Genomic DNA, 12,678 nt, shown 5'->3' on the forward strand with positions numbered 1-12,678 from the left:
CCTTCCCAGCTGCTCCTCACTGAGCTTTTCCATCTCTCCTCCTTCCCAGCTGCTCCTCACTGAGCTTTTCCATCTCTCCTACTTCCCAGCTGCTTCCCCATTCAGCCAAGGAGCAGCAGAAGCACTTCCAGCCTTGGACAAATTCTTCCTCCTTACAGGAAAGGCAGCAGCAGCTCCAGCCCAGCTCCATACCTCATCCTCCCTCCTGCCACAGGGATTTCCTGGATCCTTTCCCCTTTTCCCCTGCTCTGGCTGCAGCTCCTCTGGCACAGTCCAAAGCTTTCAGCATTGCCTCTTTCAGACACAAGTACTCAGAACCAAATCTTTACCTTTTAAGGTCTGATGAAGGGAACCAGTCTTTAGGATCTGGAAAGCAGAATTTGGGAATGACCTTTAGCCTCTCCTCAGTGTCCTTTGATGGTCTGAAGGGATGTTCAGGCTGGAGGGGTAACAGATGCATTTGAAGTCACTGAAGTTGGTGCACAGCTGTAGCATTTAAAATACAGAAAGTATCTTCCTAACACTTCCAAAGGCTGATCCATCCCATAGCTAATGCACAAGTACAAGAGAACATGTTCTGACCATTAGCAGATTCCCAGTTCCCTCTTGCATTTTTCTACTGAATGGACCTTTGTAAAATGGCCCAGCTTGATAAGGACAGAGTAAGAATCTAGAAGCATGGCTAAGTTTATTGGAAAATGAATGTAGAGATCAGCCCCCAAATGATGGCTGGGTCAGCCTGCCTTGGTTCTGCCCCTGGGAGATTTGAAAACACTACTAGGAACAGGAATGTGTTCAGCTTTTGATCACTCATAACTGAAGTGCAAAAACTGTCCCTGAATCACATGTTCCAGCCACACCACATGTGGGATCAAATCAAATCCCTCAAGGACTCCAGGACACTTTCCATGATCAAAACTGTCCAGAAAGAGCAAAAGAAAGGTGTTCAGATAAGAGGCTTCATAAGAAATGTAAGGAAATTTTACACATTTAGGTAGGAAATGCCCCTGAGAAGTGGAAAGTTTATTGCATGAAGTTGATTTTAGGCACTCAGCACATGCAGGCTATTCCAGTGTCCCAAGTGTGACAGCACAAAGTGTTAGGAAAACAGAACAGCATTTTCACAGAGTAACAGTTGTACAAAAGCTTAGATGGCCTTGGGCACACAGCCCAAAGCAGAGGGTGACAGCAGATTACTTGGAAGCACAGCTAATATTAGAAGGGAGACACCCAATCTGACCCACTATCCCATCTAAGTCACTCACCAAAACACTTTCCCTTGAGCAGAAGATAAATAAATCTGAGAAGATATTTTTTTGTGTCAGTGCCTTTATAAAAGGCAGTAGAGAGCAGGAGGGGAACCCTGCAGTGCCCTTCCCAAAGGCAATGGACAGACTGAGAGGCTGCACCAGGGAAAACCCCAATCTGCTGCACTCCTTCCTCCCTCCCAACACCCCAAAGTTTGCACTTTTAGCAGATATTATTTGGGTGTGTTCAGCTTATTCACTAAATTAACACTGTGCACTCCTTCTGGCTGTAGTTCCTTATTTATCTTGTGAACCCAAGGCATGTACACACTTAAGACACTGGAGTTATTTGCACACAAATCCTCTGGGACATTGTGGGACCTGCTGGGGTCCCACACAACCTCCCTGAGTGGATCTGACATCTCCTCCATGTGGGTGACATGCAGATTCCTCAATTACCCCTGGGTTTCTCATGGCACAGCCGGAATTGCTGGCTCTGTTCTGTTTTCAGTGGAAAGCAGCAGGTATGAGCCCAGACACTGACAAATGAATATTCATCTCAATCTGGTACCACAGAAACACCAAGGCTCCATCTCAGCTTCCCAACTTAGTTCACTAAGCTATAATTCAGTCACACACTGGTTTTGCCACCCATTTGGGCTGAATAGCTTATTTCAAAGGGCTTGGCTTAGCTTCAACTTCCACAAATCTCCTGGTTTTGGGGGCTTCTACAAACAGCTTTGCCATTTTTTAAATTATTCTTTTGAAAAACAGTACAAATAAGCATAAAAGCCCTGGGATTGCAGTTCCTGTGCACCATCAGTGCCTCACTCCTTGTTTGTAAAGGACAGACTGCCAGGATGAGGTTCCTGCCAGCTTTGGGACAGAGCTCTGGACTCCTTCCTCTCCTTCAGCTGGTATCAAATACCCCTTGGCTCCATGAAATTTGAATTAAGTAGGAAAAAATTAGTTCAAAAAAGAAAATAAACTTATTATTGAGACACATATTCAACAACCTCCTGACACCACACACTGGGTGTGTAACAGAACAAGGTGCCTCACATTCCAAACCCAGATCCTGACCAGTGCAGTTCAGAAGAGAAAACAGAGCTGAGCAGGCTCCCACACAGCTCCTACCTTGCTGGGGAACTGCTGGATGATGTGTGGTGTGTAGGTGACCTCAGATGCCTTCTTGTGCAGGGACACCACCACGAAGAGCTCGAAGAGCCGCTGCTCCTGGAGCTCGATGAGATCCCTCTCCAAGGTCTGGTAGTGTGGGTTCCTCTTGGAGGCCGAGCGCCTCAGGCACCTGGGGCGACCTGGGGAGAGCAAAAAACCCCAAACCAGCCTGTGGTGGCACTGCCACACACCTCCAGGGCACAGAAGAGCACTCAGCATTGCCATCAGAGTGGGGAAGGGATGGGTGGATTTGCCCAACATTCAAATGCTCTCCATGGGATATGAAACCTGTGTCAGCTCCTCGTGCACAGAGCTGAGCTTTCCCCAGGAACAAGTGACAGGAGGAGAGGAAATAACCTCAGATTCCACTGGAGGAGGTTTATGTTGGATATTAGGGACAATTTCTTCACTGGAATGGTTGTTATCATTGGAGCAAGCTGCCCAGGGCAGTGGTGGAATCATCATCCCTGGAAGTGCTTAAAAAATGTGTGGATGTGGCCCTTGAGGATGTGGTTAATGGTGAGCATGGTGGTGGTGCTGTGTTCATGACTAGACTTGATGACCTTAGAGGTCTTTCCCAACCCTAACAATTCCAGGATTCTGTGATTCAGACAAGGAGCACTGGCCTGCAAATCCAGAATCCTGCAAATCTGCAGCTCTGCAAACCCCCCTTGACAGACACTGAAATTTCTCCTGCTGCCCTGATGTTCTTACACATCTCAGAGTGTACAACAGGGTAGCAGGCAGTGAAGGCCAGCTGCACCAGGTCAGGAGCTGCCAGGACTCAGGGAGCCACTCCAAACACCAGGGGCACTCAGGAGAGGCAGAGGCAGCTCCCTGGCCATGGCACCCCCAGGCTGGGCTGTCCTGACAGGCAGCACAGGCTCACAAGCACAGGCACAGCCCTCTGACGTCAGGAATTCCTGTGGCCCAGGCACTGTGACACATCCTAGACACTCTCAAACAACTCTTCCATCAGGCAGTGACTCAATCTTTCTGAAGAAATCTCAATATTTCTGCTGAGATTCTTCACTCTCCACTACTCTCCTTAACATTAAAAAAAAATGGAATTTCACTTTTCATTCCAAGTTAAAGCCTTTCGAGTATTTCCCTCCAAGTAAATAAAACACCTAAACTAAAATCATAGAACAGAATCATAGAATTCATAGAATCCTTGAATAGTTTGGGTTGAAGAGACCTCAAAGCTCATCCAGTGCCACCCCCTGCCATGGGGAGGGCCACCTTCCAGAATCCCAGGCTGCTCCAAGACCTGTCCAGCCTGGCCTTGGGCACTGCCAGGGATCCAGGGGCAGCCACAGCTGCTCTGGGCACCTGTGCCAGATCCTTCTGTTTAATCTGTCTTCACACGGAAGCTAAAACCAGATAAAACCAAGCAGGTGTTGCAGGTGTGGAGTTTGGGTCTATGATCCAGCTCGGGACATTGGAACCAGACAAATACCCAGGTGAACTCTCCCCAGAGGAAAGGACATTTCACAGCACTACATAAAACAGAAGCAAGAGAAGGAATCAGGAGGGAAATAACCTCAAGCAGCAGCAGTAAAGGTGATCAAGAACAACCTCCTTCCAGCCCAAAAATGACCCTGCTTCTGCTGACTGGCAGATTAATAGCATTGAACCTCAAGGGCTCAGGGGAAGGGGCACAAAGAGAGGTTGGTTTGTCACAGCAGCAGCTCCCAGACTTGGCCATGAGGCCTCTGAGAGGCTCCCTGGCCCTGTCTCAGCAGATCCCCACACGTCAGCTCATCCCACCAGGGCCTCAGCCAAGGGTGCAGTGCTGTGGGACAGGACCAGCCCTGTGATTCACTCACTTTTGGGCTGATTTTCCGTATCGCTTTCATTCCCGCTGGTTTCACCTGAAACACACAACGTTTTCACTTATTAGCCATGCAGAAGAAGATGGGCAACACCCAAAGTTGGGAAAGAGAGACAACCTGAGACTCATCACATCAACATCCCTCAGGGCTGCCCACCAATCCTGCCCAAAGCATCAGCCAAGGGCAGCTGAAAAATGTGTTAGAACAGCAAATTGCACAGAGCAGAGCTGATCTCAAGGCAGTGGTGCCAGTGAATGACCTGCAGGTCAGCTGAACAGGGAAGAGAACACAAACCAGCTGGTTGGTTGAGGCTGCTATAAAACTTAACAGAGCTGCTGAACAGAATAATTATAAATAAAGACCCTACACAATCAGAACAAGGCACACAGACAATGACTGCAGTAGTCACTGGTAGCTCTCATGGCAAGTGGTTTTCTGAGGAACTTTTCCTTTAATCTGCTTTTTTGAAAAAAGCACTTTTAACCAGCAGCCCAGCTCTGCAGGCTCAGAATTCCCCCCCTTGTGACAGTGTTAAATTTGTGTTAGGCAGGTGTTCCTTGAGCTGAAAGGCCTGTTCCAGACACAAGTGTGGGGTTTGCACTGCTGAGTCAGCATGAGGTGGTGGTGCCAGGCCAGGGACAGGGCAATTGTGCCACTCAAGGTGTGCAGAGCACAGACAGTGGTGCTGGAGACCTCAGTACCTTTCACTGGAGCTGCTTCTCTCCCAGCAGGACTGAGCAGCTTCACCTTCCTCTTTCCACGCTTGGAATCAAAGATCTCCTGTATTTTCAGTACCAGCTGGAATCCAAAGCAGAAGCAGAGGTTAATGTGGGGGTCCAGAGAAGGCTCCAAGTGCCAACAGGAGGGCAGCCCAACAGCCACCACCCAGGACTTGGGGAAAGCTGCCCAAATCCTGCAGGAACCCTGGCTCAGAGGTTCCTTCTAGCCCAGCTCACTGGATAAAGAATGAGCACAGATTTCTGCTGCAAGAGAGAGATCCCTGTCAGCACAGCTCAAAGCTGACAGCAGACTGCACAAGCACTCTGGAAACTGTCACACTTGCCTTCCCAAATAGAAGTGACAAACTGTCTGGCATCAGATTTCCATTTTTTATGCAAAGGCACTTGCAAGAACATCTCAAAGCCTGCAGCACAGAGGACTCAGAACATGCTCCCCAGCAGCCCAACTCCTTCCAAGCCCAGAAAAAGCAGAGCTCTCTCACTGTAACTTGGGCTTGGGCAGAGCTCTCTCACTGTAACTTGGGGTTGGTTTTTGGGTTTGCTGCTGTAGTTGATGTCAGCTCAAGTCTCCTAAAGCACAAGGGAGGCTGCTCCAAGCACAGGCCCTGCCCCAGGTGTTGCTGGAATGAGGGGATGATGTACTCAGGGTACCCTGCTCTAGTGGAAGGTGGCCATGGCCATGGCAAGGGGTGGAATTGAGGAGGAATTTAAGGGCCTTTCCACCCAAACCATTCTGTGATTTTGCACAAATGAAGACAGACAGTGGGACAGAACAATGGCTCTGTGCTGCAGGACCACACACCCGGTCCAGTGAAAGAAAAAAAGCTGGGTAAAAGCACAGCCAGTGCAGACTAAGCACAGACATGAAAGAAAGGTCAGCACTTTGACTCTGCAGTGGTGCTGGTAATCTTCCACTGGTCACAACAGCCTTACAGCCAAAGTCCTGACACTTTCTGTGTCCCTGTCACAGCCTGCTCTGTGCATTCACCTCACCTGCCAGTGCCCCAGGGGCTCCTGACTCCCCACATCAAAGGCAGCTTCATGGCAAGAGGGATTTACCCTAAATGCAGGGAGCAGGTCAAGTTCATTCCTGCCTCAAGAATTCATTCAACAGAACACAGGAGGGTGGGGCCCAGCCATTTGTCATCACAAATACAGCATAAAAAGAAATATATTAAAGAGAACCTGTTTGTTCAGCTCAGTGTTTAATCCCCAGATCAGCAGTCCAGGCTTAGGCTCTCCTTTTCCAATGGATTTCTCCCCATTTTCTGCCTCAGCCAGCCCCCCCAGCACGAGGAGGCTGCAGGGAACAAACAGCCCACTGCAGAGAGCAGTGCTCCTCCTGCCAAACCTGCCTTCTTTCCCTTTTTACCCAGCCTTACCTAGGAGATCTTCATTTCTGTCCTGATTTTTGTGCAGCTGAGTCACCACCCTGGGTGTGTTTAAGGCAGCCATGTGTTTCTTAGGCAAAAGGTTTTGTCTTTTTAGACCCCAGTCCTTTTCTCAACCTCTCGAGCAACCTTGGCTCAATTCCTCATGAGCAAATAGAGTAAAGTGCTCTTCCTGCATGTAAATTGTTACCAGATTTTTGGAATAGGTTTGCTTTTGGAGAACATTTTATTTTCCCTCTCCAAATGAGAGATACTCTCCATCACAGCATTTTTATAATCTTGCCATCTCCTTCCTGATTTTCCAGACCTAGAATTCGTTTAAAAACACAGACAGAAGTTACTTGATACTCCAAAGCACTTTAAAGGTTTGAAAAATCCTTTGCAGCTGTCCAACTCTACCTCAGAGTCTTGTGCAATCTGAGCAAATACACGTGACTTTCAGATGAAATAAAGATCTGCTGAAGTGAAATGATTTTACCACAGAAAAATAAGTCTTTCTCACTACCACAACTGGAATTTGAGTCTCATGCACCAAGTGCCACCACAGTGGCAGCTGCAGCTACCCTTCCACAGCATGTGGTGCCTTTTGTCACACAGGGATGTGAGCTGGTCACCAACAGGAGGATCTAGAAACCTTCCCAAGGCACCAAACTGAACAGTCCTTTGTGAGAAGGTGGATTAAAAGCCCTCCTCACCCCTCTGGCCTCAGCAGCATAATTGTCTCTGCAGCCAGGCAGGAGGGAGAGGCCAGAAGGGACAGCTGGATGAAGAAGGCTTTGTGAAATGCTCTTATCCCTGAGAGTTCCTCTGCACCCTTAAACGATGAAACAGCTGCTGCTGGTGCCAGTCCAGAACTCCAGGCCAACATTCCAAGTAACCAAGGGCCCCACAACTATCCCACAGCTCAGGGCCTGCAGTGGAACACCAGGATCAGCCTGGGAAGTCACTGGGAGCAGGGACATGTCCACACAGCATTACAGACCTGCCCCTGGAGCTCTCCAAGAGCACAAACCCAGCGCCAACACTCCATGGAAACACTGGGAACAAGGCTTAGGTGACAAAGCACGAGGAAGGGCTTGTGTTCTCACACAGCCCTGACCTCCAGGCCAACACTGAGCACTTTGTCTGCCCACAAAAACACCACTGTGATTCCTGACCAACAAAACCACTACTGTCCCAGCTAGAACTGGCACTCAGACCCCCAAACACCAGCCCTGCCACTTGGAGAGGGAATGGCTGGAGCAGCAGTGCCAAGCAGCAATCACCTGCCTGGCCCACAGCTCTGTGGCCCCTCACAAAGCACTTGCAAAGCAGCAAGAGCTTGAAATGCCAGGCAAGAAGTGAAGTTTTACATTTGAATCTCACCCAGGGCAGGTTCTTTCTCCTGCTGGCAGCCTCCACTGCTCGGAACAGCTTCCACTCAGACAGAGTGACAGGCAGGGAGGTCTCCTTCCCCACCTTCCCTTGGACATTTGTCTGGGAGGGCTTCAGCTCCAGTGATTTACGGCTGAGGAAGGGAGGTTTTGGAGGAGGCTGGAAAACAGAAGCAGAAGAGATAGTTAAGCATGAGATCCAGCTTTGGTCCAAGGTCACAGGCAGAGGAGTCAGATTACAGCTGGTAAATCTGCTCTACCAAGCTCTCCATCCCACCTCTCCACTCAAACATCTCACCAAATCTCCCTTGTTCCTACTCTTTTGCTCCTTAGCAGCTTAATCAGCTGCCATGGCTGCTCATTATTACATGATATATTATTTACATTAATAACAAGCCATAAAACAATAAGGCAAACCAGTGTGGAATGTGAGGCTGAGCATATTCCCATCATTGTGGGAATGATTCTGCAAATCCCTGCCCCATTAATCCCCCCAGCCTACCTTGGGAGCCCTGCAGATGCTCCGGGGAGGGGGCAGCTTCCAGACAGATGGGACCTTCCACAGGGGCAAGGGCAGTGCTCTGATATCTTCATAAGGATGTTCTTTTGTAGCACCTGGAAAAAGCATTGGATGGGGGATTTATGAAAGGAGATAAAGCCCTGTAATTTTTGCCAGGGATATAAGTGAGGAGAGCGTGTCAATAACAGGGTGTGAGAGACCTGCTTAAAGCTGGATGAGGTTCCCACCACATCCTTCTAACCCACTGCCATCAACCTGGCAAACTGTACATGGCCTCAGCAGAACAAAACACTTCTTCCCCTGCAGAGCAAGCAGCTCTATTGCAAAGCAGCTCCTTTTGGCAGTGTTCACACTGATCTCTGTGCAACACTCAAGCAAAGCATTCCAAGGGCTAATAAAGAAATCAGTTTAGCACAGGCCAACTCCAGTGACCTGCCATGACATCTGAAATCAGGCTGTTCACGTGCAGATGTCACCAACACCAACAAAGAAAACCACACAGGGAAGACTTTAACAGCCCTAGAGGCAGAAAGGGCCTCAATGCACCCTCACCTTCACTCCTCCCTCCCCAGCACCACTGCCACCCTTAACCACGGGGAGGACACCCCCAGAAGCCCAGGCACATACAGATAATGTCCTCGTAGATGTTGTCCTCAGACTGAGTGCAGAGCAGCCTGGATCCTGCAGTGCCATTTGTCTCCTCCCGGGGTCTGTGGGAGCCGCCGCCCGCCTGCCGCCTGCGGAAGCCCTGGATGTCCTCAAACTCAAAAGATTTCCTAGAGGAAAACCAGTGTGACTTCTTCTAAAGGCACCTGCTGGAGTTGCTGTCTGCAGTCCAAACACAGCTGGCCCTCCTTGGGACCATCCAGCACACGGATGCTCCACTCTAGGGTGACATTTCCAAGGGTTGAGGTTTAACCCCAGGCAGCAGCTCAGCCCCTCACTGCCAGCCCGTGGGATGGGGGAGGGAATCAGAGGGGACAAGAGAGAAAACACGTGCATGGGTCCAGATAAAGACAGTTTGGAAGGTAAAGCAAAAGCTGCACAAGCAAGGAAAGCAAAACAAGGGATTCATTCCCTATTTCCCTCGGTGTTGAGCCATGTCCAGGGGCTCTATCATGTTTAATGGTTACTTGGGAACACAAACTCCAAATTTCCCCCTTTCTGCTTCTTCCCCAATTATTACTGCTGAGCAGAACATCACAGGGTCTGGAACATCCTTGGGGTCAGCTGTCCCTGCTGTGTCCCCTCCCAGCTCTGTGTAAGCACAGCTCCCACACTGCTGTGTTACCAATATTTTCATCACAACCCCAAAACACAGCAGCACACAAGATGCCAAGAAGAAAATTATCCCAGTCAAAGCCAGATTTATTAGGTAAGAAAGGGAGCTGGAGGCTCCATGGCCAAGCACACTCCAAGCAGGCATGGCCAGCCCCATCCTGTCAGAGGCAAGAACCCAAACCATGTTTTGCAGACTTGCAGCAGCTCAGAACCAGGGCACTGCTTCCTGCTGGCCTCTCCTACCCGTGCTCAAGGTGTTCATGCAATTGTGGGTTGGCATTTCCATCCACTTGGCCACTATTTTGAAATTAGGGCACTGAGGTGATAGAAGAGCTGGCAAAGATTTAGCCCATCATGATCATAAAATCTGGGTTGTTGCTGCACACTTTGCCACAGTGGAAGGTTTCAGAACCTCAAGCCACATCTCTGCTGGTACAGGCAGCTCACCTGAGAGCAGGATCTGCATCAAGGCACCTCAGAAGGGTATGGGAAAGAGGGAAAACCAGACAAACCTACTGCAAGAGCAGTACCCACAGCCTCCAGCCTGAAGCAACAAGAGAATCTTTCACTCCAGAAAAAGCCAAAGACTCAGCAGCCACAGTGCCCCAAGAGAAAGCTACTCTGCCATCCCCAAATTGCAGCTGAGGGCAAGCAGCAGGCAGGTCTCTCCCTGGGACCAGCATATTGTCACTCCACTCTGTTCCAAGGTGTGGGCTGACTTCTGTTGGAACCTGGAGCCTTCTTTGCAAGAGTGTCAGCAGCAAAAGCAGGAACACGCTTTCCCCATTGAAAAGAGGCATCATCACTAGCAGCACTCCACAAGGACATCATGCCAAGCAAGCTGCCTAAACCCATCTAGAAAATGATTTAAAGAAATGTTTCAGACATGAGAGATGGATTATGTACCTCTGGGCTCTCCCTCTGATCCTCCTGCTGGCTATTTTCTTCTCAGGGTTGTTGGAGGATGACACCAAGTCCCTTCCACACTGCTTTTGCAGGGGAGCTTCCCTGGTGGCACTGGCATCTCTACGACCACCAGCGCCCTTCTCTGCCAGGTAGCGGAAAGTCCTGCGGGGTTTGGGTGGTGGATCAGGAGCTGCCTCCTCCTCTTGCCCCTCAACCTCAGAGTAAATGTTTCTCAAGCTCCTCTCTGCCCTGCAGAGAGCGTCCACTCCTTTGATTTGCAGTTCTCTTTCTGTGGAGCCAGAGATGCCTCGCTTCCTCTGGAGGTCCGAGGCAACAGGAGAGGTTCTGCCAGGCAGGGGGGGATCTGCTCTCCTCCACAGAGCTTGTGAGGTATAGAAGTTCCCTGGGGGCAGTGTCACCCCCGGGGTCAGGAAGCCTGTTTGCCCCTCTCCTTTCTCCTTGGCTGGGGAAGCTGGGCCACCACAGCCCCCAGTGTGCCAGCAGCTCCGTGCGTCTTCCCTGAAATCCAGCCCCAGGCTCTTTGGATCTTTGGACCCAGCCCTTCTGCCATTCTCTGTGCATTCTGCCTTCACTTTGGGTAGTGCATTGCAGCTGGGATCATACTTTACTCCAAAGTCCTTAGGCTGCTGCCTGTCCTTGCTGGGGCAGCCCCGTGTCCTGCCCTCCCACTGCGAGATCTTCTGCTTGATGTTGCGGCAGTGGCTGCGGGACAGGGTCTGGCTCTGCACGGCCCCGCGGGAGAAGCTGCTGTCCCCAGCCCCCGTGGGGTGCATGGCAGGGCCACAGGGCTCACACACAGCCCATGCCCAGCCCTGGCCACGTCCTCCCGTGTCCTGCACACATCAAAGCTGGCACCACGCTCCCAAGTGCCCAGCGGTGTCACAGAGTCCGGGCTGGCTGCTCCGACCTGTGGGCAAAAACAAGAGCCATGAGCTGCACCCTGTGGTGATCACACATCCTCTGAACACAGAGAGACAGAGCTGTGCCAGGACTTCCCTGGGAAGCTGTGAGAAAGCTCAGAGAAAGAATTAAAACAATTATTCTCTCAATCTCTGCACCTGCCAGGCAATCTCTGTTTGTCAAAGATGTTTACAAGAAGGAGTTGTCCCTTCTTGACCAATAGGTGGGAGAAGATTCCTAAAGGCCAATCAGGTCTTAGGTCCACCATTGTTTCTATAAGAACTGTGGATTTCTGTTAATAAAGTGCCTTTTCATGCCTTCTGATGATGGAGTTTCTTTGGCTGTCCCCAGCACCCCTTTGGTGACAGCACCCCAGCCATGCTCCTCACCCCAGAGTCCCAGCTGCTCCTGGCAATTACTGCAGAACATTCCTCCCCAAATCAAATCCACCACGTGCTCGGGACAGGCTTCCAGAGCTCACTCCCCACAGGGGCTGTTTGTGCACACACTGAAAGGGAACTGAGGCTTCACGGGCTTAAAAACCAAACACAGCAAGCACAAAACACCCCGAGGGATCCCAGGCATGCAAACTCAAGGAAATTATTTAATGGCAGAGGAACACAGCAGCGTGGATCTCAGCCAGCCCTTCTGCAGGAGTGCAGCTCCTCCTGATGCTCAGGCAGTAGAGACAAATCCCTGTGGCACCTGAGCTCCCCACTCAGCAGAGACACAGCAGGACACGAGGCACCAGGGCAGCTCTAGAAAAAGGAACCACATCTGCTTCTCCAGAGAGGAGCTGCTGCTTCACACAGGACAAGAAGAGCTGTGGTGGCTGGGGAAGAGTGCATCCTCCTCCCAGAAGTGCTCTCTTGCTCCACAACACAAGTGAAAACTTGTCTGGTGCTCTGTTTGTCAACACCTGACCTAAATTTGCCATCCAAGAGACAGGAGGGCAGTGGTGCCCAGCCTGTGGCTTGCAGCCAGGGAAGTTTCAAAAGGCAAAAGAAACAGTGAATTCTCATCTTCAAGTGAAAAATCACCTTGTGTTTAGATCAGCAGAGAAGGAATGCTAAAGAAACACTCTGGCTTCTCCTAGCCAAGCAGAGCCTGCACAAACAGGAGCTGTGCTCTTTGAGACTTCCCACACATGTCATGCAGGGGATACAGCACACATCCTCCAGACAATCCAGCAAGGAATGCAGGTGACACCACCAGGGAGAACTGGGGTGGCTGTGCAGAGCCAGCACCTGCAGGTCCAGCATGGCCTCAGCACAGAAATCTCATG

At 50.4% G+C, this 12,678-nt stretch overlaps 1 protein-coding gene across 1 annotated transcript in view; it reads right to left on the bottom strand.

The window, feature by feature from the left end:
• The window catches only part of DENND2C (DENN domain containing 2C), a 28,124-nt gene that overhangs the window by 10,134 nt on the left and 5,312 nt on the right, over positions 1 to 12,678 (bottom strand). Inside the window, 9 exon segments of the mRNA XM_039699389.1 lie at positions 330 to 439; positions 2,385 to 2,566; positions 4,256 to 4,300; positions 4,963 to 5,059; positions 7,758 to 7,925; positions 8,268 to 8,380; positions 8,913 to 9,061; positions 10,473 to 11,274; positions 11,277 to 11,400. Of these exon segments, the coding sequence (XP_039555323.1) occupies positions 330 to 439; positions 2,385 to 2,566; positions 4,256 to 4,300; positions 4,963 to 5,059; positions 7,758 to 7,925; positions 8,268 to 8,380; positions 8,913 to 9,061; positions 10,473 to 11,274; positions 11,277 to 11,400 (1,790 nt within the window).

This window comes from Passer montanus, unplaced genomic scaffold (assembly GCF_014805655.1).
Source record: "Passer montanus isolate IOZ18808 unplaced genomic scaffold, ASM1480565v1 scaffold132, whole genome shotgun sequence".
NCBI lineage: Eukaryota > Metazoa > Chordata > Aves > Passeriformes > Passeridae > Passer > Passer montanus.